The 26,761-nt window shown below is 55.6% G+C and overlaps 1 protein-coding gene across 3 annotated transcripts; it reads right to left on the bottom strand.

Annotated features, from left to right (window-relative positions):
- Nucleotides 1-9,163: 9,163 nt before the first annotated feature.
- CPLANE2 (ciliogenesis and planar polarity effector complex subunit 2) lies at nucleotides 9,164-13,406 on the bottom strand. 3 transcript variants are annotated; one of them, XM_077775614.1, is made up of 7 exons: nucleotides 13,299-13,406; nucleotides 12,742-12,891; nucleotides 12,380-12,406; nucleotides 11,340-11,492; nucleotides 10,650-10,774; nucleotides 10,104-10,240; nucleotides 9,164-9,865 (listed from the first exon to the last, which is right to left on the bottom strand). In XM_077775614.1, exons 2-7 carry the CDS (start codon nucleotides 12,851-12,853, stop codon nucleotides 9,616-9,618), a joined length of 804 nt encoding a protein of 267 aa, XP_077631740.1. In that variant the 5' UTR covers nucleotides 12,854-12,891; nucleotides 13,299-13,406; the 3' UTR covers nucleotides 9,164-9,615. The 3 variants fall into 3 exon arrangements, with proteins under 3 accessions (XP_077631740.1, XP_077631741.1, XP_077631739.1); XM_077775615.1 differs by lacking the exon at nucleotides 12,380-12,406; XM_077775613.1 differs by lacking the exon at nucleotides 13,299-13,406 and having other exon boundaries at nucleotides 12,380-12,539; nucleotides 12,742-12,812.
- Between the last annotated feature and the right edge of the window lie 13,355 nt (nucleotides 13,407-26,761).

Here is a 26,761-nt window from a genome sequence, read left to right as displayed (position 1 = left end):
TGCCCAGGCTCAGCTTCCTGTGTTCCAAGTTAGGCTCCTCTCCACCCCTCCCATGGGCTCCCTGCTCCGCCTCCAGATTCAGCACCCCGCCCCCTGGCCAGGCCCCGCCGGCCCGGGCTCTAGGGTCCCGCTCCTCCCAGAGAGGCCCAGATCCCACCAGAGAGGCCCAGATCCCAGCCTGGTGGCTCCCAGGGCGTGTGGTCCTCCTGGGCAAGGTAGGCTGGAGTATGGGCGCAGGTGTGAAGTTGACAAAGCTGTATAGCAGGCTGTGGTGTTCGTACTAGACCGGAGAAGCATTAAGTCCGAGGTGAAGGGATGAGGAAAGGCTGAATGGCCAGAGGGACTCCAGGGCCCAGTCTCCAAACCCACCCCCACCTGGGTCCAAACTCACTGGCAAGAGGAGCCAGCGCCCAAAATCCTAGCCCCCTGTCTCTATTTCCCTATCTCTGATCCTGGAATTCAGCCCCCCATTTCCCTATTCCTAAGCCACCTTTCCCAGTCTCTGATCTCCATTTCCCCCTTTGCCCCTGTATTCCCCTTTTCTGCTCCATGCTCACATTCATAATGACCAGAAGGTGGGCCAGGGCCTCAAGCAGAAGCAGACAGATTCCAATGCCCTGCACCCGCTTAGCCACGGGTGGCCGATACTCACACGTGACCTTGTGGGTGTCCAGTCGGATCTCCACTCAGTTGTTGAGTACAGCAGAGAGGGGTGCCACCAGGAAGCCTGCCACAAAGATGGTGATGGACCCACACTGCAGCACTGGGAAGTGGGTGTCAGACCTGGGTCACTTCGAGGGCTGAGTAAATAAATGAATGCAGGGTTGAAGTTTCATAATTACCCAATGATGTGTTAGTACATTACAGTTGAGAATAATGAAGACCAGGGAAATCGAAGACCAATTTCAAGGTCAACAGCAAGACCTTGGTAGAAACAAATCTGGAGGTCAAGGATGATGCCACTCTGTTGGCCCACTTTGTTGGGAGGCAACAGTGCAGGGTGGAGTGGGGGGCCCTCACCTGCCTTTGAAGAATGCCATGTTCTGTTGGCTGTAAGGGGGAAGGCACAGCTCAGCAGGGTCAGTCCATATGTTTCTGTCCCCAACCTACTTTCACTTAATGCCAGACATGCGCCCTGGCCATCTTCATTTGAGGATGGCTCAGTAGGCTGGGGACACCAAGATGTTGCTTCAGGGTTCCCAGTACGCAAATGATGCCTGGGGACCCCTGTGAGTCCCTGCCCTCACTCACTCCACCTGGTGAGCTGCTCAGCCATCAAGGTATAGACCTGGTCCAAGAGGAAGGTCAGCACCAGGTTGAGCACAGTGCTGCTGACTTTGGCAGAGCTATGGCAATCGCCTGAAGCCCAGCCAGGTGGGTAGGGCTAGGAAGAATCCGAAGATGCCCGTATTATGCCTGGAGTCTAGAACAGTGCTCCCCCCCTCTGCTGCCCCAAGGGGCACACACTTGGGTCATGAACATGGGGTTGCTTATATGAAAAGCTACATTGCTGATGATGGCACAGTAAATGATGACTGACACGAGGAAACTGACCACCACACTGGGCGGGGGGCCAGCAAGGAGGGTTGTCAGAATTGGAGCGCAGGCCACCAGGATCCCAGCCCACTCAGGAGGGTATGGTCCTTCCAGAGCAAGGGCCCAAAGCCCCCTCACCATGACGAGGATGGCTGAAGAGCTGGGGAGTAGGTGGGGAAGGCAGGTGCAATTGTGGGCAAAAGGACTCCTTCAAGTCTATCACTGGGTCCTGGGCTCAAAGCAAACTCTGGACATGTACACTCCGGTCCAAAGAGGATGTGCTTCCTGCAGCCCCACAGGCTGGGTGTCACATCCCTGGGGTGGGGGGAGCCCCGCATCTTTTTCTGCCTGTGCAGGGAGCTCTGGAAGTGCAGAAATTAGGTCCCGTTTATTTTCGTTTCTGCAGGGCCTTCCCCTCCCACCCCAAGCCTGGCTAAGGCTCTTAGCCTGTGGACAGATGGATGGGTAGATAGATGGGAAGGTAAACAGAAATGTAAACAACAAATGGATGCATGTGTGGGAGAGGGCTGGATAGACTGACAGATGGGCGGGCAGGAAGAAGACAGACGGGTGGGTAAACCGGACAGGCCAATAATCGGCGTATCTGTAGGTGGGTGCACACAAGTGGGTGAGTGGAAGGGCAGGTGGGTGGATAGATGGCTGTCTGGCTGTGTGGGTGAGCAGATGAAAGCATGGCGGGATGGACACTGGACATAATGTATAATAGATCATGGATTCGTGTACTCGTAACTGACTGCATACTATTCTACAGTAGATACGGGGTACAATGTGTAACATTGTTACAGACAAGGCCCAAGCCCTAATGGACTTTACAGTCTACTTGGGGAGACAGACATGGAACAAATAAGCACAACTACGTAACTGTGAAGAAGTCCTATGCAGGAACGATGCTAAGTGAGGAGAAGGTGCAGGGGCAGTGTCCCACGGTGGTGGCAGCAGCAGTGGCAGGGAGGAACCTTGTGTGCAAAGGCAGGGCCATTCTTTAGGTCACATGAGTTGTATGCGGCACTATTCTAGGGGGCACCATTCACAGTGACTTTGTTACTTCAATGTTTCTGCTTTTTCAGCCCTCCCACATCTGTTTAACCTAATGCGTCCCATGAGAACGCATCCTACTGGAAAGCTGTGGGGGGGATAATGACAATACGATTTGTGTTTTCAAAAGCTCGCCCTGGCAGCTGAAAGCGAATTAAGTAGGGCAAACCCGGGAGCAAGTTGGAAGGCTACCACAGTGGTTCAGGTGAAAAGATGGTGGCTTGGACTGGGGGCAGAGGGGAGGGGACGGAGTGGCGGTGAAGGTGGAGAGAAGCAGATTCAGGATCAATGATTAGGTGTTTGGATGGGCTGGCGGCTGGCTGGCTGGCTGGCTGGGTGTGTGGAATGCTTCTCCCCTTCTTCCCTGTTCCTGACAGAGTTTCTCTTTGAGGCTCTCAATGCGCCCAGTGTTTAACGTCACCAAACCTTATACCATGTTGATATCAGGGGCAGGTGTAAAAGTGACCCAGGAGGCATAGGAAGGAGCCAGATTTGGATCCTGGAATTTGGGACTCTAAAGTCTACGCCCTTCCCAGCATGCGTTGTGGTTTGTGAGAACTCTGGGAAATGGAGTTTTGGGCCTGGTGGGCTGAGCAGGGCATCGCCCCCACTTCCTGGAAGTCACTGCTGTCCCAGTGGTGGACCAGGGTGATGCTTTTGCACTCCCGGTGCGCCAGGAAGGCCATGGCCTAGAAGGACATCAGGATGCTGAAAGACACAGTCCCCAGACAGAGAAGTCACCCAACTGCAAGAGAGAGGGAGAGGGGACATACCACAGGGCCAGCACTGCCTTCCCCACAGCCAGCACATTCCCTTGCCCTTGTCCCTGGCTCACCTTGCCATGGGGAAGGTCCTGGAATTATTCCACATGGCACAGATATGGCAGAGTGGGCACATGAGGAAGGTACGCTTATGGCACAGCTCTGTTCCCTATGAGCAAAAAGTGCCCATCGTGGGAGAGTCTATCCTCGGCCAGCCATCTGACGTGGCGCACCCAGCCCATCTTCCTGCCCCTGGCTCCAGCCGCTGATGTGTTGGCGCCCATGGCCAGAGATAAAGATCAGGGTGCCCACAAGGGTAGCAGACAGGCAGCAGCGAGGCTGTGCGGAAGCCTGAAAAGGTGACAAAGCGTGTGAGCCGCCATCTCTGTACTTGACCCCAGCTCCCAGCCCCCACCCCCAGTGCCAGGTAAAGCAGATGGCCTCCTTGTCCCTTTGCAAAGTACTCTCAGACATGGTGCAGGGGCTGGTACTGTGCCAGCATCTCCAGCAAGCCCAGCAGGAGTACAGCAGTTGGTGAGGGGTGGAGTCTGCATCGGGCACCTGGCACCTGGGCAGATCAAAGGGCCCAAGGCAGACGAAAGGAAGAAGGGCAGCAGGATTCCCTCCTGATGGCCCAGCAGTGGGAGAGACCTGAGCTTGTGTCATCTCCAGTTCACAACCACCGCGTGGTCGACTCCCCTGGCCAGCAGACAGGAAATGGCCACCTCTGTGCGTTTCTGCTTCCTATAGACTGCCACCTGCCAGAAAGAATCCTGGCATCAGCTCCCTCCCCTTAAGGTCCCTGCTCCACACGCCACCCCACCCCCGGCAGTTGTCTCACCGCCCCTGCCTCTCGGTGTTGGAGAAGTAGGGGTCGTGGGAATCACTGCCTAGGAATCTCTGAGCAGAGCTGGGGCCAGAAGCCCTCTGCCCAGGGCGAGACCTAACACCACGGGAGTGCAGAGTCTAGTCTGTAGGCTGGGGACACACGGTTGAGACGCGCCAGCTGCTAGAGCCAGAGAGCCCACCTACGCACAAACCTCAGCCTGGGCTGGGGGGTTCCAGCCAGATAAGGGGGCCTGAACGGGCGGGAATCCGGCACTGGGAGCCGCCAGGACACCGGCTGGCTAAAGACCTCAAGTGAGTTGGACAGGCGTCGCCTCCCTGCGGAACCAGGGGCAAAGCGCCCCGCCCCCTGCGGCAGGCCCCGCCCCCTGCGGCAGGCCCCGCCCCGCCTCACGTGGGAAGCGCCTCTTCCCGCGGCTGCTCGGCCACGTGTTGCTGCAGAGCGTTGCTCGGGCGCGGGCGCCGCAGGGGCCCCGCGGCGCGGTGCGAATCCAGGTTGGGTTCGGCCTCCGGGAGGAGAGCAGGATCACCCTCGCCTGGCGGGACTCGGCATCTGGGCCGACCCCTCCCCGGCCCGCTATTCTCGGTTCTTCCGCGCGGAACAAGAGCAGCTCCCAGGGCGCGCTCAGCAAGCTGGGCCAGAGCCCCGAGCCTCTTCCCTTGCGACCCCGGCTGACAGATCCCATTCTGTGCCGGTGGGGGTGGGGGTGGGCTGACACCACTTTAAAGCGCATTTTACAGATGAGGTTCTGAAGCGTTTGCGCAGGTCGCCGAGCTTGTTAGGGGAGCCCGAGCTCAGCTTCGGGGACGGAGCGCGCAGGGTCCCACCGCGGGGGCGGGAGGGCAGTTAGGGACTGTCTGCCTCGCCTCCCTCCTGGGCGGGAAGGCTGGGCCTGTCGGTCCCAGTGAAACCAGAATTAAGGGAAATACTTTGTGCTGCAGCAAGAGGGATTGGGTTTAGCTCCAAGGAGGATCTGCCCATTGCAAGAAATAGACGAGAGATGCCACGGGATTGCTCCCCGAGGGAAGAGGGGATTTAAGAGAGGGACTGTGGGTTGGCGACTCGGGCCTCGCCTCGGGGGACGTGTCTCACCGATTTTGGCTTTCCTGCCGTGGGAAAGGTTGCCCCCGGAGTCTGGGGCACAAATGTTGACTCGAGACGCACAGAGACGGTCGTCGTTGGGGTCCTCGTCCACGGTTTCTTTACCGTCCTGGGCTCAACAGGACGGGAGTGAGGGGGAGAGGCCCCGGGAGCAGTTACTGGTGCCAGAAGCTTCTCCACTCTCTGCCGCCCCAGCTGGGCTGCCGAGGCCCGCCCACCCCTGGCTGAACGACTCCCTCCTCCCCAGCTGAACCTCCACCACTACCGACTCCCTCCTCCCCAGCTGAACCTCCACCACTACCGTAAGAACAACGATGAAGATGACAGCCACCATTTATTGTGCCCTTAACTTGGTGCCCGATGCAACGCTAAACATTTTCTGCACATTTACTTACAACTCCGAGAAATTCGTGCTACTGTCGTCTTCATTTTACAGATCAGTGCAGGGGAATTAAAGCAAATGGTCCAAGATCCCAGTTCTTCACCTTCCTTCTGGACCCCCTCACTACTCCCCAGCCTCAGTCAGTCCTCTTTGCTCCCAGAATCCACCCCAACTTCCCAGAATAGAGTTGAACACCAGCTTCCCCAACCCCCACTGCCCCAGCCTCTGGGTCGGAGGTCACAGGGAGTAGAGAACTTCCACCACTTCCCAGCTCCACTCCCCCGCCTCCCCCCGCCCCCCAGCTTGGCCCTCTGGGGATCTGTCCCCATGAAGCTCCAACTCGTCTTGGCCTCCGAGTCCCCTGCCTCCATCTGGGCACTCTCCCCACCCCCACCCCGAGCCTGTGCCCAGCATAGGGGCATCACAGCTGGCTCCAGGCTGCCTAGGGAGTAAGGAGATCCAGGGAATATCAGGGAGCCCCACCAGGAATCTGGACTCATCCAGGGCCCCGGAAGCCCGCCTAGCAGCCTTTGCAGGTGGGGTTCCTGCAGCCCCTTCCTATCCTGGGCCCCAGTTCCTCACCTTGGGTCCTCCCTGCTCCCCAAGAGGCCAGCCAGCTTAGGCTGGCAGCAAAGAACTTTTCACTTATCAGCTCAGCTCAGCCAGACCTGGGAAGCCAGGGGGGTGGAGAAAAAAGGGAAGGAGAAGGTGGAGGGAGGGGTAAGCATTGCATTTCCCCTCCTCCAGGCAGCCCCAGGCTTCACAGTTGGAAGAGCTGCGAGGACTGGGGTTGGGCCTGTGAGGGGCTGAATCCGGAAGTCCAAAGTCCATATTAAGGGTTGAGGGGGAGAGGGCTGAGGGCTGAGAGCATCAGGGCTGCTTCATGGCTCTGCAACTTTGGGCAAAGGCCTGTCCCTCTCTGGACCTCAGCTTCTCTGTCTTAGTCTGTTCGGCCGCTGTAACAAAATACCAGACTGGGTGGCTTATAAATAACAGAAATGTATTTGCCACAGCTCTGAAGGTGGGAAGTCCAAGATCAAGGCTCCAGCAGGGTCCTCGAGGACCCTCTTCCTGGTGTATAGCCTGCACTTCCTGTGTCTTCATTGGTGGAAGGGGCTGCAGAGTATTGTGGGGCCTCCATTCGTAAGAGCACGACTCCCATTCGTGAGGCTCTGCCCTTGTGACCTCCCAAAGGTCCCTAAAATACCCTCACATTAGGGATACGGATTTCAAAGTATAAATTCTGGGGGGACACATTCAGTCCATGGCACTCCCCATCTGTAGGCTCTGTTGAGAGCCTGTTTGGGGAAGGAAGAGGCAGCTGGTAAATCCTGACTCTGGGAAGAACAGCACTGGGGCTGGGCCACGGCACAGCCCACCCATCTCTCCTCCTACTGGCTTCTCTCCGGAGCCTCAAAATTCAGTGACCCCAGGGTCTGAGGAGCAAGCATGGCTACCCTTTTCCCAAAGGTCCCTCGAAGTCAGGGCTCAACCCTGACCCAGCCTAGGGCCTCGTCACTACCCCTTCCTTCCAGAGAGCCTCACGGCCCATGGAGAGGTTGTGAGGCTTAATCTAATGGGGAGTTCAGGACACCAAAGCAGGGAGAAGGTGGCCCTGTGACACTTCCCCCGAGCGGCCTCTCACTCCAAGTCCTGAGAGAGGAGCTTTATCTGGAGCCCAGACCCTCTCCCTGGACAACACACCCAGGACCCACCACAGACTGTGTGGTGCCGAGTTTCAAGATGGCCAGAGCAGAGCGTTGGACCAGGTGGGAGGGTCCCCCTGAGGGTGGCCCTGTGGTGGCCCAGGAGGCAGGCCATGAAGCTGACTCGAACCCATATGTGTGTGTCCACACACTCACTCCCTCGCCACGTGGCCCTGCCCAGTGAACACACTGTAAGCACAGCCCACCGGCCATTGCGATAAGGGCTCCCTGCCCTGCACTGCCATGGAGGCCCCTGGATGAACAGCTGCTAAGGGCTCGCAGGGGCACAGAAAGTGGCGCTGGGATGGGGGGTGGCCGGGCTCCAGGTCCCAGTCCCACCTGCCTCCCCACCTTGTCCTTACACAGAATGACAGCAAAGCGAACTGTTCACCTCCTTGGTTTGGGGCGAAGGTGGGTGACAAGGTGATTCTCTGACGGGGGCGGGGCTAACCAGGAGGAAGCTGGCCTGTTGGTGCAGAGCTGCGGCCCAGGAAGGATGCAGTTGCTTCCTTTCCGGGGGAGTTTCGAGCCCAGAGAGAAGTGGCTGGTGCTCAAAACACAGGCACCTGTAGCCAGAGCCTCACAGTCAGGCCCAGAGGCGACCTTCACCCGGTCCCACTCCCGGGCTTGGCTGTGGCCTCCTGGGGTAGGATCTACCGGAGCTAAGGAAAGAACGAGCTGCAGCCGCCTTGAAGCAGAGCCGAAGCCAGCCCACCAGCTGTGCCACCGTGAGGCTTGGGGTCCTGTGCAGGGACACTCCTTCATCTCTGGGGCACGGGACAAGCTCAGAGCTCAGCTCTGAACCAGCGCTGGTCCTTTAGGCCCTGGAAGGGATGACGAGCCTATGGGTGGTGCCCAGGGTAGCAGACATGATATACGCCATCATGCAGGTGGTCAGTGTGCCCGGGAGTGTGAGTCAGAGCGGATATGTGTGAATCTCCTGCATGTGCCAGCAGGGAGGTGTGAACATGTGTATAGGGCGGTGGAGGGCCTGTGTGTGAGCATGTGATCATGCCTGTGAGGATGCGGGGTACACAGCTGCCAGGGCCGCTAGAGAGGGGATTCGCAGGGTCAGCCTGCTTTGGGGGTTCCACATCTGGGCTCCCAGGCGCTGCCAGCTGGCTCAGACTCAGCCCAGGCTTCCAACCAGGGTACTATCAGGGTGTGTCAGAAAGTATAAAGACCCCCTTCATCAGCGCCGCCCCCCCCAAACTTTACCCTGCATTCACCAGTGTCTCTGGTGGATGGGACAGGGGTGAGACACAAGAATGGACACGCTCACTCACTTTCCTGAGCTGCCAAACAGGGCAACGAACTCCCTGACCCCACCTGGTCCGGTCCCTGGCCCTGCCCAGTGAGCTTTCTGATTCCCCAGGTTGGAGGGCCCCCCCCTCCCCTGTCCCAAGCCTAGCCTGACACCTTCATGATCAAGAAAGCTACTGCAGAATGATGGTTTGCCTCCTGAACGTGAAGGTGGACTACATTTCCCAGCCCGCCCTGCAGCTCCAGGTAACCATGTGACCGGGTGTTGGCCAATGGAAGGTGGGCAGAAAGCACATCTCCAGAGGCCCTGTCCAGGGAAACCTCCTGGGTGACCTTCCACGGGCACTCACTCCCCCTCTGCTGGCTGGATGCGATGCCCCAGGGCAAACTGGGAAGCCAAGTGTTAAAGACCTCAGAGTCAGGATCTCTGCAGGAGTTCATTCGGCAGAGCCCCCAGATCCACCTTCACTTCTACCTGAAGTCAGGCTGAGCAAGAAAAAAAACTATAGAGTTAAGCCGCTGAGATTTCAGGGTTTATTTTGGTACAGCAGATGGTCTTGCCTCAATGAATATAGGCTCTTGATTGAAGTCACTTGAGATCCAGGGCCTGGCGGGGATACCCTCCCTTCCCAGTTGCCCTCTCTGGGAGAACAGCAGGTGGAGGGTGGGGGGAGAACCCTGAGCCCTAAGGCCCTGCCCCTATACTTCCTCAGTTTCCAGAGCTTAGACCCTCCAAGGCGAAAGGAGAAGGCCAGGGGTCCCCAGATGCCCTTAGGCCACTGATGCACAGAGCCTCATGTCCCCACCTCACTGCTGTGATTTCTGCAAGGAAGGTGCCCCTGGGGCAGAAGACTTCTCTGGGCACCGTCCTCCAAGTCCTCTCTCAGGATGAGATCCACGTTCCTGCCTCGGCCTTAGGACCCGGTCCTGCCCTCTGCCTTGGGTCACGGCTGGGAGTAGGGATCAGCTGGGGGTGTTCTCTGAGGTGCCGGGGAGCAGGCCCGCTGCCACCTGGTCCTGGTGCCACAGCTGTTCCGCCAGGCTGTTGAGCACGTGGGCAATGTCGGCCAGCCCAGCCCGCCCATCCAGTGTGCGCCCATCTGCCAGCCGCCGCCCCGGCACACTCTTCACCCGCAGGAGGGGCAGTTCCCAGGCCTGCCGGAAGGCTGTGAGGTCACGCTCAGGCACATCAGTGTGCATGTACTGGTCAAATCTGGAGGAGGGTCAAGGAGCCTGGCCCGGTGTCTCTCCTTACCGCCTCGTCGCACCCAGCCTTAGCCCTCTTCCCCGGAGCCCCATCCTGGGGGGAGTCGTGGGGGGCTGCTGCAGCCTTTAAGATAACATCCATGGGCGTAGAGCCCACAGCTGGGCAGAGGCAGCCTCCCGGATCCCCTTGCTCTGTGCCTTGCCAGGGTGTCCTCAGACTGTCCTAGGAGGCACCCAAAGGATACTTGGAGCCGATGACCATCCTGACAACACCAGGGACCTCGCCTGCTACTCGGGCCAGCTGTCCAGGGAGGTCGTCAAAGGAGGCACGGTCGGTGAAGGAGAAGAGGAAGAGGAAAGCATCTGTTTTCTCCTTGCAAGCCTGGGGGTGGAGAGGCTGATGGGAGGCTTGTAACAGGGGTAGGGGTGGGAGGGGGGACCGGAACCTCCTATCTGAGAAGTCTCAGCGCACCCCCTCCTTCCNTCTGTTTTCTCCTTGCAAGCCTGGGGGTGGAGAGGCTGATGGGAGGCTTGTAACAGGGGTAGGGGTGGGAGGGGGGACCGGAACCTCCTATCAGCTGCAGGGCCCTGAGAAGTCTCAGCGCACCCCCTCCTTCTGCAGGCCCAGAGCAGCGCTGGGGCTGAGTCCCCACGGCCAGCTCAGCCTTCTCCCGCCTGGGGCAGCACCCCCAGGCCACGCCCAATTCCGCCCCCTGCAGGCCAGGCAGGAACTCAGAAGCCCAAGTCAACCAGCCCCTCCCGCCCCCGCCCAGCCCCACCTGCGGGCTCACCGGCAGCATGTGGTCGAACTTTTTGAGTGCAGACTCCCCGCAGTCCCAGAACTCAAAGCGGAACATGACCACCCGGTCGCTGGCCCGCAGCTTGGCTGGCCAAAATACCACGGTGGTCTGGATGCCTGGGGGAGGGTCAGCTGTTCAGTGTGGGAGAGGCAGAGTGGAGAGGGGAAGGGCACCAGGAAGGGATAGGAAAAAGTACGTCCCTGGTGGGTCACCAGCCTGATGCGGAGGGCACAGTCAGTCGCTGACGTGGGAAAATTCTCAGTCTGATGGGGGAAACCGAATCCCTCTAGATTAGCCTCCAGCCTGCCAGGCAGCCGCAGCCCCAGCCCTGGCCACGACAAAGCAAGTCCACTTGTACATACAGGGGGACCCAAATGTCCTGGGTCCTGGAGGATGTCGCAACATGATGGTCGATCAACATCCAATGGAAGGAAACCAGAAAAGAAGATCAGTGTTCCCTGAGCACCCATCTTGTGCCAGCTCCGCGCTAGGCATGTTACCAGCACTCTCTCTCGTACCAATCCCGCAACAATACGCTGGGGTTGGTGCTATTATCTCTAATGAATAAGGAGCCAGTGTGGGCTCAGGGAAGCGAAATGCCTTTCCAAGGTTGCAGAGTAAACGGTGGGTCAAGGGCCATCTTGCCTCCACCCCGGGGAAGGCCTCCACGCACGTACTCACCAGTGGTCTCGTGGTGCAGCACGGGTACCTCAAGGCCTGCCAGCTTGGCCAGCAGTGCTGTCTTGCCCACGCCACTCTTCCCAGACACGAAGATCTTGTAGCTGGCTGTGTCAATGGCCACGGATGGGGGCAGCACTGGGCGCTCCAGCAGCCCTGGGACAAGAAGGGAGCCAGGTGGGGTCAAGAGGTCAACCTGCACTTGCCCCATCAGACCCATCAGCTCTAAGGGCTTTTCAGTGCCAGCCAGCCATGGGCCTGTATACTCATTACAGAGGCCTGGGACACACGCAGGAGCCCCGGGTGAGCTCTGGTATGAACACCTGCGCTCTGTGAGCTGCGCCAAAATCCCACTCCAAATAGCACTGAATTACTTTTCTTTAAAGTTCGATGCACGAGGGGCGCCTGGGTGGCTCAGTCGGTTAAGTGGCCCACTTTGGCTCAGGTCATGATCTTGGGGCTCATGAGTCTGAGCTCTGCGTCGGGCTCTGTGCCGGCAGCCCAGAGCCTGGAGCCGGCTTCAGATTCTGTCTACCCCCACCCCCGCCCCTCCCCTGCTCGTGCTCTGTCTGTCTCTCATAATAATAAGTGAACATTACAAAAAATGAAAATAAATAAAGTTTGATGCACAAGATTGTTTTTATTAGTACCACTCTCATATGTTCTAGATTTCCCGCAGGTAAAGGCAAGGGTTTTCATAATTCTTTCCTCAATGGAGAATATCGGCAAAAATATTCTGTTACTTTAAATAAAGAAATTTATTAGAATCAATACACCAAGATCTTTAGGAATGCTTTTCATCGCCAAAAAGAGTCTGAATTATGATACATGCATAGGCTTAGCATCTGAAAGTCCGAAGCTGTGGGATGCCCTAAACCTCCTGGTGCTTTGTTTCCTCCGGCGCCAGAGCGGAGCTCCCACAGCGGATGCCAAGCCCCTCTGCTGACCTGTCAGTGCAATTGGGTGAGCTGGCTTCATCCCGGGAGACGTGAAAGTCTCATCTTGGAGACGGCAGGACACGGAAGAGGCTTGCCTCTACTTACCCGGCTGGGACAAGTCTGTAAGGTGTGCTGTTGAGGGCAGACGGGAGTCTGTTGTGTAACATGCCCAGCAGAGGGCCTGGCACAGAGGTAAGAACTCAATCATCAGCCTCTCTGGTGACAGTGTTCTTGGCAGGTTTGGGCTGTTTCCATGCTCTTGGCTCTGATGATGGAATTAGCTCTAAGGAGATTCGGGGGTGGGGGCCCCAGGGATAATAGGGCTTCCAGGGGTCCCCAAGGCTGAGAAGTGCAGTAAAGCAGGCCCTCGATGCCCTACTTCTTTGCTTCACCCCCACTCCCGCCTCGGGAACAACAGGTGACACTGTTCTCCCAGGGGAGTGGCAAGCTTGGGGGCAGGCACTTACCGAACACCCGTCTGCGGTTCTTGCGCAGGATGCAGGCTAAATACTCCTTGCCCTCGGCGCTCTCGTGCCAGTCTGGGACAATCACCGAGCCCGGGGCGGGTGGTCTGGCCATGGCCGGGCGCCGCGACGGGGTAGGGAGATGGCAGAATGCTGAATAGGGGATGAGAGAGGGTAACTGCCCCGAGCTGGACCTGCGATCCCTCTCAGCCTGCTCGCTGACTCTTCCTCGGAGCCCCAGCTCCCTCTTTGGGGGTGGGGGGCTTCAGTTAGGCACCCCACCCTTCTTATCATCCCCGTTATAACTTTTAGAGTCCGAGCTTCCTTTCATAGTCCTGGGGGGTGGGGGGTTACACACTCCCCGCCTCCCTCTTATTACTCAGAAGGTGCAATTCCATAGTCCCTTCGTCCCCATGCTGCTCCCTGGACAGTCATCCCATTATTGCCCGGGGGGCGGGGGCATCTCCCTTGTCATCTCCGGGCAGCAGCAAGGGGTTTTAGACAGCCCTGCTTCTCCTCTGCCTCCTCGATCCCCACTCCCGGGGCCCCCCAGCCCTCACCATCAGAAGTCCCGGTCGGCGAACGGGCCCCTGCGGAGCTGGTCCCTTTAAAAGCCCACCCGCGCTCCCGCCGCCAGCCCGCCCCGGGTTGCTTCCGCCCGGCTTGCGTCTGGCTTCGGATCGCTCAGCCTGCCTGGCGTCGGAGCGTGGGGCGCATGTGCGGAGGCTGTTGTCAAGGAGACGCCGGGGGCGGGGCTGGCCCCTCGCGAGCCGGGCTCTACCACCGCGCGGGGACACCCAGGACTGGGCCTACCCCCCAGGGCCAAGGGTCTTCTCCTTTGCGGAGTCCGATTCCCAGGCTTTCCTCCAGAACATCACCAAATCCCCCTCCTCCAGGAGCCTTCTCTGCCTTAGTGCCTCAGTTTCCTCTTCTATAAAATACTATTACCTCCTAGGGTTTTTTACAACCGTGCTCAGCCCATAGCAGTGCTCAATAAGTTTAGTTATTGTTGCTGATTATGATTGTTATCGCTCTACTAATTCTGCTCGGCAGGACCTCTGGCTTCACAAGTGGGGAAACAGCCGCTGAGGCTCAGAGAGGTTACCGGACTTGCTCAAGGTCTTAAAAATGAGTCAATCAGAGGGCCATAGGAATGTACCGGCCATTCATTTATTGATTCATCCCATCCATTCAACACATAATTTACTGAGCACCTATTATGTGTTCTGCCCGTTCGAGGCACTGGCAATAGAAAGACTAACAAGAAATACTTCCTTCCTGGGACTGACATTTCAGCACTGAGGTCATGCGCCCCTCCCCCGCCCCTCCACAATTCCAACAATGGGCACCGACCTGTTACCAGAAGGTGGGCGCTCAGTAAATGCCTGTTACTTGGACAGGATGCAGGTGGTCCTTGCTGAGAGGTTATCTATTACGCTTAATTTTTACCAGTATCTTCTTGCAGGGCCCTCAAGTAGGACAAATCACTGTTTTGTAAGGACTGATCTGTAAGTTAACCTTTATTGAAGGCTAACTAAGTGCCAGACAGTGGGGGCTTTACAGAAGTTGACCTCATTTAATTCTACAAACAAACCTTTATAGGAATATTATCATCCTTCTTTTCTTCTATGGGTGAGGAAACAGACAACACGATGCCCTGGGGTCACCTCCCACGGCTGGCCAGTGGGAAAACTAGGCTCAGAACCCAGGATTCCTGGACTCTGAACATCTGTTCTGCCCGACTGGCTCTTGTGTTTTTTTCGACTTTGCCCCCAGCCCCTAGGAGGGCCCTTCTTCGTAATGCCAAAAGCAACCAGAGGGCCGTCAACTACCAAAGCATTGAGATTCGTTTCGTCCAGGGGAGCGGAGGGGACATGGCCGTATAAAGTGGGGCGCTTGCTCTCAACTGCTTCCACTACAGCTCGGAAGAAACAACAAATGAGTACTGATGTCTAGGGGATTCCGCAGCTTGAAACCCCTGCCCATACTCCCAGGTTGCTCCGAGCCCTTTCCTGTAGTTCTGAGCCCATCTGCCCGACAGGGTTGGTCACGCTGTGTGGGGCGCCCTCTCTCGGTGGACCTGAAGTGCCTCCCTGGCAGGGCTCAGATCCGACTTCTGAGTTTCCGCTCCTCATTAGCCCCCTGTCTTGGCTCTTAGAGGGCTCTGGGCGTGTGCAGAAGCGAAGCAACTAGGCAGCATGAGCCTGCCAGTTAGCCCGGAGGCCAGATGTGAAGTTCTCCTGGACAGAGGGGAAGGCTGGTGGCCAGAGGAGCTGGGGGCCAGAGGTTTTTAGGGGAATCAGCCTTCACTGCCCTCTGGAGCTCACGGAGAGGACACTTCAGGAAGCATCAGGAGCCCGCTGCTCTTGGGGTCCCTCCTCCAGAGATTCTGCTTTGGGGGGACAGATGGGTCCGTAAGCTTGGACATGAACACGGAGCAGTTCAGAAGTTGGGTTCTGTATCAGTCCGCTGCGGCTGCCAGGAGGAATCTATTTTCTCGAAGTTCTGGAAGTTGGAAGTCCAAAATCAGGGTGCCAGCAGGGTTGGTTTCCGGTGAGGCCTTTCTTCCTGGCCTGCAGGTCAGGTGCAAGTCAGGTGACCTTCTCGGTGTGGTACAAGGCCTTATCTCTGCACACAAACCCTTCGTGTCTCTTCCTTTTATAAGGACGAAGTATTATTGGATTAGGGCCCCACCTTATTACCTCATTTAACCTTTATTACCTCCTTAAAGGTCCTGTCTCCAGGTAAGTCACATTGGGGGCTAAGGCCTTAACATATGGATGTCGGTGGGGGATGGTAGGGGGGGACACACACGAAATTCAGTCCACGGCAGGGTCCACAGACCTCACTTAGACATCGCTGCTGGGGACAGAGAGCCAGTCAATGGTTAGAGCCTGGGAGTGCGGTGGTCAGAGTTTCATTTCGGAGGACGCTTGTGGACCATTTTGGTCTAGTGAGTTCTGCCTTTCTGTGCCCCCTCTGACCACTAAATTGAGTGGCCCTCTAAAGCAAGATATTTCTCCTCTTTTTTTATATTAAAAAAATTTTTTTTAACATTTATATATTTCTGAGAGACTGAGAGAGACAGAGCACAAGCAGGTGAAGGGCAGAGAGAGAGGGAGACACAGAATCCGAAGCAGGCTCCAGGCTCTGAGCTGTCAGCACAGAGCCCGACGCAGGGCTTGAACTCACAAATGGGGAGATCATGACCTGAGCTGAAGCTGGACGCCCAACCGATTGAGCCACCCAGGCGCCCCAAGATGTTTCTCCTCTTAAGGTCTAAGGTGAAGTGGGTGGAACCATCTACCTAAAGGCCCTTCTGGTGTAAAACTTTCTGATTAATCCACTCATTTCTTCGTGGTTTGGTCTCCCTCCACCTCCCAAATTGATACAGCACCTTCTGGACAGGGCCCCATAAGGCTCGGATGGGCAGAACACAGGCCCTCGGCCCTCGGGGGGCAGGGGTGGGTGGGACGCCCTGGAGATTGAGTGGGGAAGGGACAGTCAGGTTTGGAGTCTCTTGCCTGGATGCTGCGGCTGCTTCCTGCAGGGTTCCCTGCTTGCCTTCTGGAATGCCACAGCGGCACCAGAGTGGTCTTCAGGCAACGTAATTCCAGCAATGTCACACCCATGCTTATGGTTTCCCAATAGTCTTCACTGGATTCAGAATAAAAAACAAACTCCATGCCGTCGAGGCCGTCTGTGACTGGCCCTGACCACTTCTCGCTTTCATTTCAATGGTCGCACTCTTCCCCTTGCCTGATGCACTCCAGCCAGCCTGGCTTCTTGTTCCCACGCGGGGCCTCTGCGCTGCGGTGCTCAACACCTACGTCTCTCCGCCTCATCCCCACCTCCTCCCGTGGATGGCTCCCTCCCCTGCACAGAGGCCTTCCTCCTCCTCCACTCAAGCATTCACCCTTACCCCCCGAGGCTCACTCCTTCACCCCATCCTGCTCTTGATTCTGAAATTTAATTTTTTTTAAGATTTTTAAGTAACCTGTACACCCAGCATGAGGCTTGAACTTACAACCCCGAGATCAAGGGTCGCATGCTCTACCAACTGAACCAGCCAGGCGCCCCTTGATTCTGACGTTTTAAATTTATCGTCGGTCTCCCCCCACCTAGAACATAAGCTCCATGAAGATAGGAGGCCTTGTCTTTTTGTTCTGTTGTATCCCTGTTATCAGTTTCCTAACCTGCAGTAACGAAGTACCACAGACTGGGTGGCTTAAACAACACAAGTGTGTTTTCTCAGTTCCGGAGGTTAGAAATTATATATCAATGAATGGGTCACCTGGGTGGCTCAGTCGGTTAAGCGTCCGACTTCAGCTCAGGTCATGATCTCAGGTCACGAGCTCCGCATCGGGCTCTGTGCTGACAGCTCAGAGCCTGGAACCTGCTTCAGATTCTGTGTCTCCCTCTCTCTCTCTGCCCCTCCCCCGCTCATGCTCTGTCTCTTTGTGTCTCTCAAAAATAAACATTTAAAGAAATTACACATTAAGGAGTTGGTAGGGTCGGTTCCTTCTGAGGGGCGGGGGGGAAGGATCTGCTCCAGGCCTCTCTCTTTGGCTTGTGGGTAACCATTTTCTCCTCATGTCTTCACACCACCCTCCCTCCGTACGAATCCGAGTACATACATATTTGCTCTTTTAATAAGGACACAAGTCATACTGGATAAGGACCCACCCTAATGACCTCATTTTAACTTAATCACTGCAATAAGGGCCTTATCTCCAAATATGATCACATTCTGAGGTTATGTGGGTTAGAAATTCAATATAAGGGGGCACCTGGGTGGCTCAGTCGGTTAAGCGTCCGACTTCGGTTCAGGTCATGATCTCACAGTTTGTGGGCTCAAGCCCCACGTCAGGCTCTGTGCTGACAACTAGCTCAGAGCCTGGAGCCTGTTTCGGATTCTGTATCTCCCTCTTTCTCTGCCCCTCCCCTGCTCACACTGCCTCTCTCTCTCTCTCTCTCTCAGAAATAAAACATAAAGAAAAAATTAAAAAAGAAATTCAATATAAGAATGGGGAGGGGCACAAAGGGACACAATTTAGCCCATAATAACCCCTGCTGGCTAGGATATGTTGGACATAGAGTAAAAGCTCAGTAGCAGCGTGTCGGCTGCCTGGCTGTGGCTGCAGTTTGGGGAATGGCCTGAAGAGGGCGCCTGGAAGATGTGACCAGCTAGGAGGCGGGGCAAACATTCCCGGCAGGAGCGGATGAAGACATCTTCTTGTCAAACATGTCTGAGCACTCCCTGTGCCCGGCCAGACACCGGGAGGGCAACTGTAAAGTGGGGNAGCAGGGAAGGAGGGAAGTTTAAAAATGCCCAGATTCCGTTTAAATATAGGATTTGGGGCTGGAGCTGCCAAATCATCCCCAGGGAGTTGTTTTGAGCCTGGAATGTGCCAGGCCTGTGCTTGGCAGCAAGGTTGATGTCCTTGACCTGGACAGCATCATGTATCGCTTCCCTGCTTAAAACCCTTTAATGGCTTCCCACTGTGCCTGGAGTCNNNACTATATACACTTGCATCCTGTGCCTTCACTCACATACTGCAGACACACTGGTCTTTCCTCTGCTCCTTGAATTTGTCAAGTTCATGCCTGCCTCTGGGCCCTTGTTCCTGCCGTTCCCTCTGCATGGCTGCTCTTACATTCAGGTCTCAGCTGAAAGGTCTCATGAAGACCTTCTCTGATGAGCCCAAGCCCATCACAATTTGTCACATCCCACATTTTTCTCAGGGTATTCATCTGTAATGGTTTCTTAGCTTTTTACACATTTGCCCCTTCTCCCTCCCCCCCACCCCCTCCCAGATGTCAACTCCACAGGGGAGGGGGAGGGCACACGTGCTTAGTGCAGGAATGAGCCCCGGCCTCTTCCTGCCTCCCCAGGCAGCCACCAGGGGCCTTCTCTCCCTACACATGTAACGTCCTCTCTTGGTGGCCGCTGCCTGGGCCTAGATCCCACTCCTCCCTACCACTCATCCCCATCTCCAGTTCTGTCCGGTGCACTCCAGTCACACTGACCTTCTCAAGGTCCGGAAGGGCTGGTCACACTCAGATCTCTGTGCCTTTGCAAAGGCTCTCCCGTCTATGGAACATCCTTCTCCATTCTTCCTCTGGCACAGGCCACAGCCCCTCTCACCCTTGGGTCTTGAGGTTCCCTAGCTCTGTGTCTGATTCTCTCCTTCTAACTGGAGCAAGTACAAGTTTTCACCTTCACTAACTCAGATGTTTAAGAACCAGAGCTTTGTTTCCTGACTTGATTTAATCTGTCTGCAGACATTTTAATCCAGTAATTTCCTGCTAAACTTATATTCAATGTATTTCTCATTCTCTACAGTTTAAACTCAATCTCTCTGAGGTTCTTTTCATCTCCCCCTCCTCTGGCCCTGGGGCTCATGTTCAGTGTGTAAGAGGTGTGGCCCAATTGCCAGGGAAACATGTCTGTGGGAGGGCACCCACTCCTTGGGTGTCCTGTGTCCTGGACCTTTGTGGGCCTCCGGCTACAGAGAGAACTCTCTTCCAGAAATCTGCCATGGCCTCAGCTGTGCTGGCCTCTCCTCCCACTGTGGATTCTGGTCATAAGCTTCTTTCCCTGCTACCTCTGAGGGAATGACCTCTGGTCGACAAATCCATATGGGTCCCTCTGCACTGTCCTCAGCCCCACGTCCCAGCCCCTCTGGGTATGCCAGGCCTCCCACAGCCCTTCTGCACCTTTCCTGGACCACAGGGGAAGGCCTGGAGGCCAGCCAACATCCTGCATCACTGACTGCCAGAGGCCAGGCCTGGGATCCCCCAAGAAAGGCTCTGTTCTCATTTCAGTGGCGTGAGGCTGGGGCAAGGAGAAGCCCATCTGTTAGCTCTCTGGCTCTGAACTGTGCTGCCCTGGACTGGCTGTGCTGGTTACAGACAGTTCTGACTCTGCCTCCTTTGTAGCTTTTCAGTATGATACCTGGACGGTCTTTGGTTCTGAAGCTCAGGACTTGTGACCTTTGTCCAGCCCAGCGTGATGCCTCACCGGTTTGTGACAAGGCTGTGAGCTCCTCCAGGAGCAGGCCTCTTTCCAGCCATCTGTCCCCCAGTGCCGTGAGGGTCAGCACGCGCTCAGGGAAGGTGTGCCGAGAATGAATGACCCCCAGGGCAGTCCTGGGCTTTCCTGGCCATGCTGATGGGTGGGGGGCAGCTTCCCTCTTCCTTCCAGGTTTCCGCCTGGTAAGGCCTGGTTCCCAGCCCTTTCCCTTCTCTGCAGTGGGCGGGCAGACAGGCTCCCTGGAGGGGAAATGGCACACTCTGCCAGGCTTCTGAGGCATTCACTTACGACGTCAGCTCAGCCTTGTGCGTGCTGACAGGGCCTGGGCCCGCAGCCCAGCCCAGCGGAGAAAACACTGGCTTTCCCATAGCTGGGGGCTGAGGCAGAGAGGGCAGCCTGGGATGGTGTTCAGACATGTGGCAGAGGCCAGGGGAGGGGCGCTACCCAGGCTTTACCAATAGTGGGAGGGGAGAGATGGGCATTCAGTTTCCCTCTGAAGTCAGCCTCGGAGAGTGCCCAGGTGGCAGAAGCTTTCACAGGGTGCCCCCAAGTGGTCTTTTGGGGAAGGACACCCACTCCATCAACAGTTGCTGTTGGAGCCATCTAGGTTGCTAACCTGTGAGGCTAGCAGCATCAGTGCCATTTGAGTGACAAAAAATTGGGGCTCGGATGGGACCAAGGGACCCCTATGTGCCCTTCCAGCTCTCAAGTTGTGAGATGATTTGTCTCAGCCCAAAGTAACAGAGCCAGCTTTTGAACCAAGGTCTTTACTGGTTCAAAGTCAGCCCTTGTCCTTGACCTGCAGCCTCTCTAGGAAGTCCTTTCTGAGTGGACAGGCCATGTAGGGGCCCCTTGGCCCCATTCTCGATCTGGCATCTGCATATACCAGCTCTCTCATCGCCTCCCGTGCAGGTTATCAGTCTCTGCTTGAGTGCTTCCAGCAACGGTGACATCATCACCTCACACAGTATCCCCAGGAGCACTGGACTGCCTTTGTCAGTGGGCAAGCGGGGAGACTCAGGGCCAGAGAGCAGAAGGCAGCCCTAAGCTAGGGATGCTCCCCTGTTTGGGGGGCAGCGACAAAGCACAGAGAAGCAAGGGTCCAGTCTCCTGTGGTAGCAGGAAAGCAGGCCAGTCTGCAAGATTTTGGGGTGATGCCTCCGGCTGTGCTGGACAGTGAGGGCACTCAAAGGCTGGCCTTTTGCAGGCTCCCAGACGAGGGTGATGTGAGGCAGAGCCTAGGGCGGCAGGGCTGGCTGAGGGTGGTGACACGGGCAGAGCCTGGGTCCCTGTGTCTGAGTCAGTGATGGCTGCCCTGTGCACCGCAGAGCCAGCTGGAGCAGCGCGGCAAAGGCCTGAGGAGAAAGGAGTGTGAAGCTGCGCCCTCCCTGCTAGGGGCTGTGACTTCCCCCCAAATGTGCACAGGCCTCCAGCCCCCAGACACCCAGGGGAGTGGCTAGGGAGTCTTGTGCTAGGCCTGCATGGCAAGGTCCTGCCGAGCCTTGGGAGAGTCACAGATCTGTTTTTCTCCACATCGGCATGCCCCCTTCTATGCTGCCATGTAGCCTGTGATCTGGGGCTGCTCGTGCTGCGGTCTTCAAGTTCAGGTCATCCTTGGAGCAGAAACATGCTCATCAGGGGGTAGGAGCACGGCTTTTGGCAGGGACAGACCGAATCAGGATGTGGTCTGGGAGGCTTCACAGGTCTGACCTGTCCCGAAGACTGGGCACGGGGGGCCCTTCCCAGCCACTGGTGTTTGCCCCCTTCCCCAGGACCACCAGCCCGTCACCCCTAGCACCCAACCCACCACACACTGCCTCCTCCACAACATTGCACAGACTGCCCAGGCAATGCTTGAATCCCCCTAGCGGTGCCAAACTGGTTCTGACACATATAGCTCTGCCCATAATTCTTCCCAATGATGCCGAAATCTCCTCCCTAGAGCTTCTCTACCCACTGGACCTTGTTCAGCCTAACAGACCCACCATGAGCAAGTCCAGCCCTTCCGCAGGGCAACTGTGAAAGAATTCAGAACAATCACGCTCCCTCTGGCCAATTCAGCAGCAGCCAGCACGTGGTGCTGGGCCATTTGTGCCCAGGGCCCTTCCTCAGTTCTCCATATGCCTTAAAGTACGGTAAACGGAATAGACAGCATCAGACTACAGGCTTTAGAAATGGAAGGTTCATCCCACAGCTTGGGAAACAGAAATGTGCAGACGGGATGAGACCTGCAGGCTCCCAGCACCGGAACCTGGGACAAAGTCGGTACAGTATACGCTGAACAAAGAGAACGTCACGGTGCTCGGCACAAAGGCCCGTGGGTGTAAGAAACTGGCACATGCTCACCGAGTGGCTTCAGCACTGGAGGGGCCCCTGCCCGTGGCACCTGTCTCCTCCCAGACCCCCACACAGCCGGGCACACTCGTGTCATCGGTCCCCAGTCGACACTTCCAAACTGGGAGCCACCGAAGCGTACCCTTGCATCCAGGTATCCAGGCAGAAGGATACCTGATGTGCCAGAGGCAGAATTCAACTAGCACAGCAGAGAAGAAAGCCCAGAAGGGAGATTAAGCAATGAGACACTTCTGACCTGATTTACGGCAGCAGCACTTACTGCTCTTGAGACGCAAAAGCCTCAGAGGTTCTCACGGTAACAGCTAAAAGATGACCCAGATGACCAGAGACATGCATAATCCTTAGCAGGGGCATGCCCATGACAGTCCACACAACGAGCCCACCCCTTCCCTTCACGACACTGTGTTTTCCTCAAAGGTTAATTATAAGTAACAGCTACCATCTACTGAGCTTTTCCCGTGTGTCAGGCCCTGCGCTGGTGCTTTCGCACATAGCTGCAGTTCATCCTCACGATCCTTCCAGATAAAAACAACTATGTTTGCAGATGAGGAGACGTGTATCCAAGGTGAAGTACTACGTAGGGGAAGGCAAGATTAGATCAGAGGCCTCTGGGGCTTCGGGCCTGTTTCTAACCAGCACTTGCTATGCTGTTCCAAGATCCCAGGGGCGACGTGGCTGCTGTCCTGGTCCCCGGGCCTCCGCTCCAAGCTTATCACCTCTTGTGTGGGCACCAGGGGGTAGTAACAGAGGCTCTGGGACACCCAGTCCTCCAAGCAGGACGGAGGCAGCTGCGCTGTTATTAAAGGGAGCTGTCCCTGCGGAAGGGCATCTCTCCGCCTCAACCCCAAACCACAACCTTCCTAGAGGAGAGAGTTCCCCAACTTGCTTCCAACTTCCGTCTCCAACCTCAACTGCTTGCTACTACAGCTTGCTTTCTTCTTTCTCTTCTACTAATAAAACAGTTAAGACAATTCTGTCCATTTTGTTTTATTTGTTAAATTGCTAAAAAGTCATCAGGGAAAACCTTAACAAAAAAAATGAAATCGACAGAGATTTAAATATTAGTGAAGTCCACTTTTCATTCCTACACTGTTACGTGCCTAAGATGACCATCTCAGGGGAAGCCACCTGGGACCCCGGAGTTGTAGGGAAACGTCACTCACAGCACCAGCTTCGCCAGGGCACGATGGGTGTGCGCTGACATGAACCCTGGTTGGTGGGGAGGGAGCAGAGCGAGGAAAGAGAGCAGGGGTGGAGTTAACACCTAGGGGCTGCTCTCATTTGACAATGAACACAGTGAGAGGGAGCCACGTACTGGTGACCGTGCAGAACATGCCTTCTGCACTTCACGGGGAGGCTGCACAGGACGCAGGCCTCAAAGTTCGGCTTCCTTGCCCCTGGGAGTATTCAGATCCTCCCCACTGACGTGTGCACTGGTCAGAGAGCACAGACACCGCAAAGCAGAGCACATCACCATGCCAGGGTCACCACGAGGACAAGGACAGACAGACAAACCCACCAGGAACATCACTTTTAAGGGGAAGGAAAGAAGCAAAGCAGGAGGAAACACAGAAAGATAAAGTGAGAGGACAGGAAGTATCCCTCTGTTCTCCATCAGCTGGTAGCTTTCGGTTCTCCAAAGTCAAGACTTCTCAAGTTGGTTTTCTTTCGTCCGCCTCTTCTTCTTTTCTCTAGAGAGTTCCAACACAGTTCCTAGGATGGCTCATGTTTAGCTCTTGGCACAGAACTCACATTAAAATCAGATCAATCCGTAGAAGGCTGGGAGGAGAGTGAGCCCACGATTCCAACTGAATTTAAGCTTGTTTCGACTCCTAATTTGTGCTCCTAAAATATAGAAGTTGGGGGGGGGCGGGCGCGGTGTTTGTGCAGCCCACCATGCACATTAGGAGAAATGTGAACAAAAACACAGAACCCTCTCTGCTGCCCAGCCTGCGAAGTGAGAAAACGGAAGCTCTGTCTGAGAGGGCAGGAGACGCGGCGACTCTTGCGAGAGTCTCAACTGGATGGCCGATGAGGCGGACAGGGCACAGGGCTCTCAAAGGCACACTTGCAGGAACGGAAGGGGTTAAAGCTTCAAGTAGAAACAAAATGTTTTAAATAAATACTGATAAATATTTGCTAATTTATGTGGTCCTGAAGGCTTAAGAAATTGTCTTCTTTTTCTCAGTGAATTTTAAGACAAAACTGGCGTCATATCAAAGCCAGAGCTGTGGTTAAATGTGACCTGACGGACGCACCCCCAGTGCCGAGAGAGCGCTGCCCGCAGCCGAGGCGCCTGGAGCTCTGCCCACGCGGCTGCACAAGGGCCCGAGGACACAATGATCTGGACTGCGTCGTCGCTCTCCTCGGGTATCTGCGCACGGCGCCCGGGAGCCACCGAGACCACCACCACCGGGTGCGGAGGAGGCAGACTTGTCTTACGCAGCTGTTAACAGTCTGGTTCGGGGCGGCGCAGGTAACACTGGTCACCGAGGAGCGCCGAAGAACTGGTTGCCGTCCAGGAGTGTCGTTGCCTGCTCTGCCTCCCCACTTGGGAAAAACGGAGGGACTTCACAAGCTAACAGCTGGCTTAGGGAGGCCACGAGACAAAGGGAATGATCACAAAGTTGAGAATCTGAACTTTCAGGCTTCCAAATACTTTATATTTAAATAGGAACTGGGTTTGGAGACGCTGCCCATGCACAAGTGCAAGGTCGTAAACAAGGTTCAGCAATAGCAATAATGTCATATCTAATCTCACAGGCTAGCTTCCTCTCATGAATAAGGGCCCCACACGATCTAACGGTCTTTGCCAGAGAAGGACTGGCAACAGCCCGAGAGCTGGCAAGGTGTCTAGAAAGCTACGTGCTGAGCTGTGGGCAGGGGGCTGCCACGGCATGCAGGCCCGGAAGCTTCCTCGTCTAGAGGAGCACGCGGAACGATTTCTGGAACACAGACCTCTCCCTGTGAGCTGGCCCCTTCCTGGGCTTGGCACCACGGGGGCTTTCCCACCAAGGCCACACTGTAAAAGCTAAGGGCTGGGGGAAAGAATTCAACATGATGTAATAGGAGAAAACACACTTATCAGATAGGCTGCGAAGCGCTGGCGGAGAGCCAAGACCCAGGGCCAGCAGCAGCAGGCCTGTGCTTGGGAAACGCCAACAAGAAAAAAGGGAGTGTGAAAGATCGGAAATGCACTGTTCTGAAACTCAAATTCTAAAGACAAAGTAAAAATCCTCTTTCCACTGATGAAAAATCACCAAAAATCCACATTTAAGTGGTGACACTTGACTTTATTCTAACACCTCCACTGTCCAGCCCGTGGTTTAGAGATCGGTAACCTCCAATAAGATTGGGAACTTGAAACTTCCTGTGTCAACTGAAGAAGTGCTCTAGTTGGTTGCACTTGATCTCAGAAATGGCGTGAAATAAAAACCCAAACCTTATTTGGGTCACACATGAACACCACATCACCAAGGAGGGGCTGCTTCTGAAGCCAGCCTTGCACCAGAGAAGCTAAGCACACGATGCCAACCCAATCACTACTCAACAGCCAGGCAGAAGAATGCATGTCACCACAAGGGCAAACATCATTTCTAGAAGGAACTACTACTAGGATTTCCTTCCAGGATGAATTTCCAAGTGTATGAACATGAACGGGTGGGCCCAATGTGTTTTGGGAGTAAAAAGAAGCCCAACAGGAAAAAACAGTATTTTTTGATGCTTCGAGGATTTCTTATGATGCTGACATCTTGGAATTCCCTACCAGCCTCCTAATTGATGCCAGAGAAAGGGGCACCTTAGCTTTGTAAAAGGAACAGAAAATGAGAAGGCTTTTAGGGCTTTAAAAAAAAAAAAATCCACATATGCCCAAAAAAAAAAAGGAAAAGGCAGCCTCTGAGGACCAAGTTTTAAGGGAACAAATGTGGTTTTTGGCAACTTGCAATCAAATACGATTGTCAGAAAATTCTAACATCAGACACCAAAACGTTTTTTTCTGAGACACAGAGGGAGCAGGCAAAGGACCAGTGGACACTAGGTGGACAGGTGTGTCTGCATAAACATCGTCTCACGGTGATCCTGGCACACACACGCGGAACAGAATTCCCGGCTGGGTAACCTTCCTCAGTCACAAGGGCAGAACGGGGCCAGGCAGAGGGCATTACCGTTCAGGTCCGCTGTGGTTTTCAAGGGAAGGGAGGAGCAGCTGTCTACAGGCTCCCCTCACCCTGCCAGCTCCTGGAGCTCGTGGGTCTGGAGCCCCCACCTGCGCACCTTACACACGCTCTTGCTTTCTCTAACTCCAAGAAGGCCACAGAGGGACTTACGGGGGCTCTTCAGTTGCCTTAGGTAAGTTCTGACATTAGTCTGTTCCCTAAATTCTTGGTCTAGTTACCAACAACGTAGGAAAAAGGCAGCCGAGCCTCTGCTAAAACACAGCAGCAATCTGATCTGAGCCAGGGCGGAGACCTCTCCCTCTCTNTTTCGTAATGGAGGTTTGACCCCAGCCTGCAGTGAGAGAGGCTGGGCACTGGGGGTTGGCTTATGGGGTAATTCTGTCCTTAGTTTTCCCAATTCTCAGTCCAAATGCTTGCACACTGGAAAATTAAAAGCCACAGAAGGGGAAGGGGG

The sequence above is a fragment of the Crocuta crocuta genome, unplaced genomic scaffold (genome assembly GCF_008692635.1).
Source record: "Crocuta crocuta isolate KB4526 unplaced genomic scaffold, BGI_CrCroc_1.0 scaffold127, whole genome shotgun sequence".
NCBI lineage: Eukaryota > Metazoa > Chordata > Mammalia > Carnivora > Hyaenidae > Crocuta > Crocuta crocuta.
The sequence above is the reverse complement of the archived record's forward strand: the minus strand, read 5'-3'. Positions and strand labels throughout refer to the sequence as shown.

Bases quoted from the DNA above. Each gene is read 5' to 3' on its own strand.
- CPLANE2 (XM_077775614.1), bottom strand. From the start codon at position 12,853: ATGGCCAGACCACCCGCCCCGGGCTCGGTGATTGTCCCAGACTGGCAC. The intron at 12,407-12,741 runs GTAAGTGCCTGC...TGCCCTCAACAG, and splicing joins GAACCGCAGACGGGTGTTCG to CACACCTTACAGACTTGTCC. The intron at 10,775-11,339 runs GTGAGTACGTGC...ACCCTCCCCCAG, and splicing joins GCTGCACCACGAGACCACTG to GCATCCAGACCACCGTGGTA.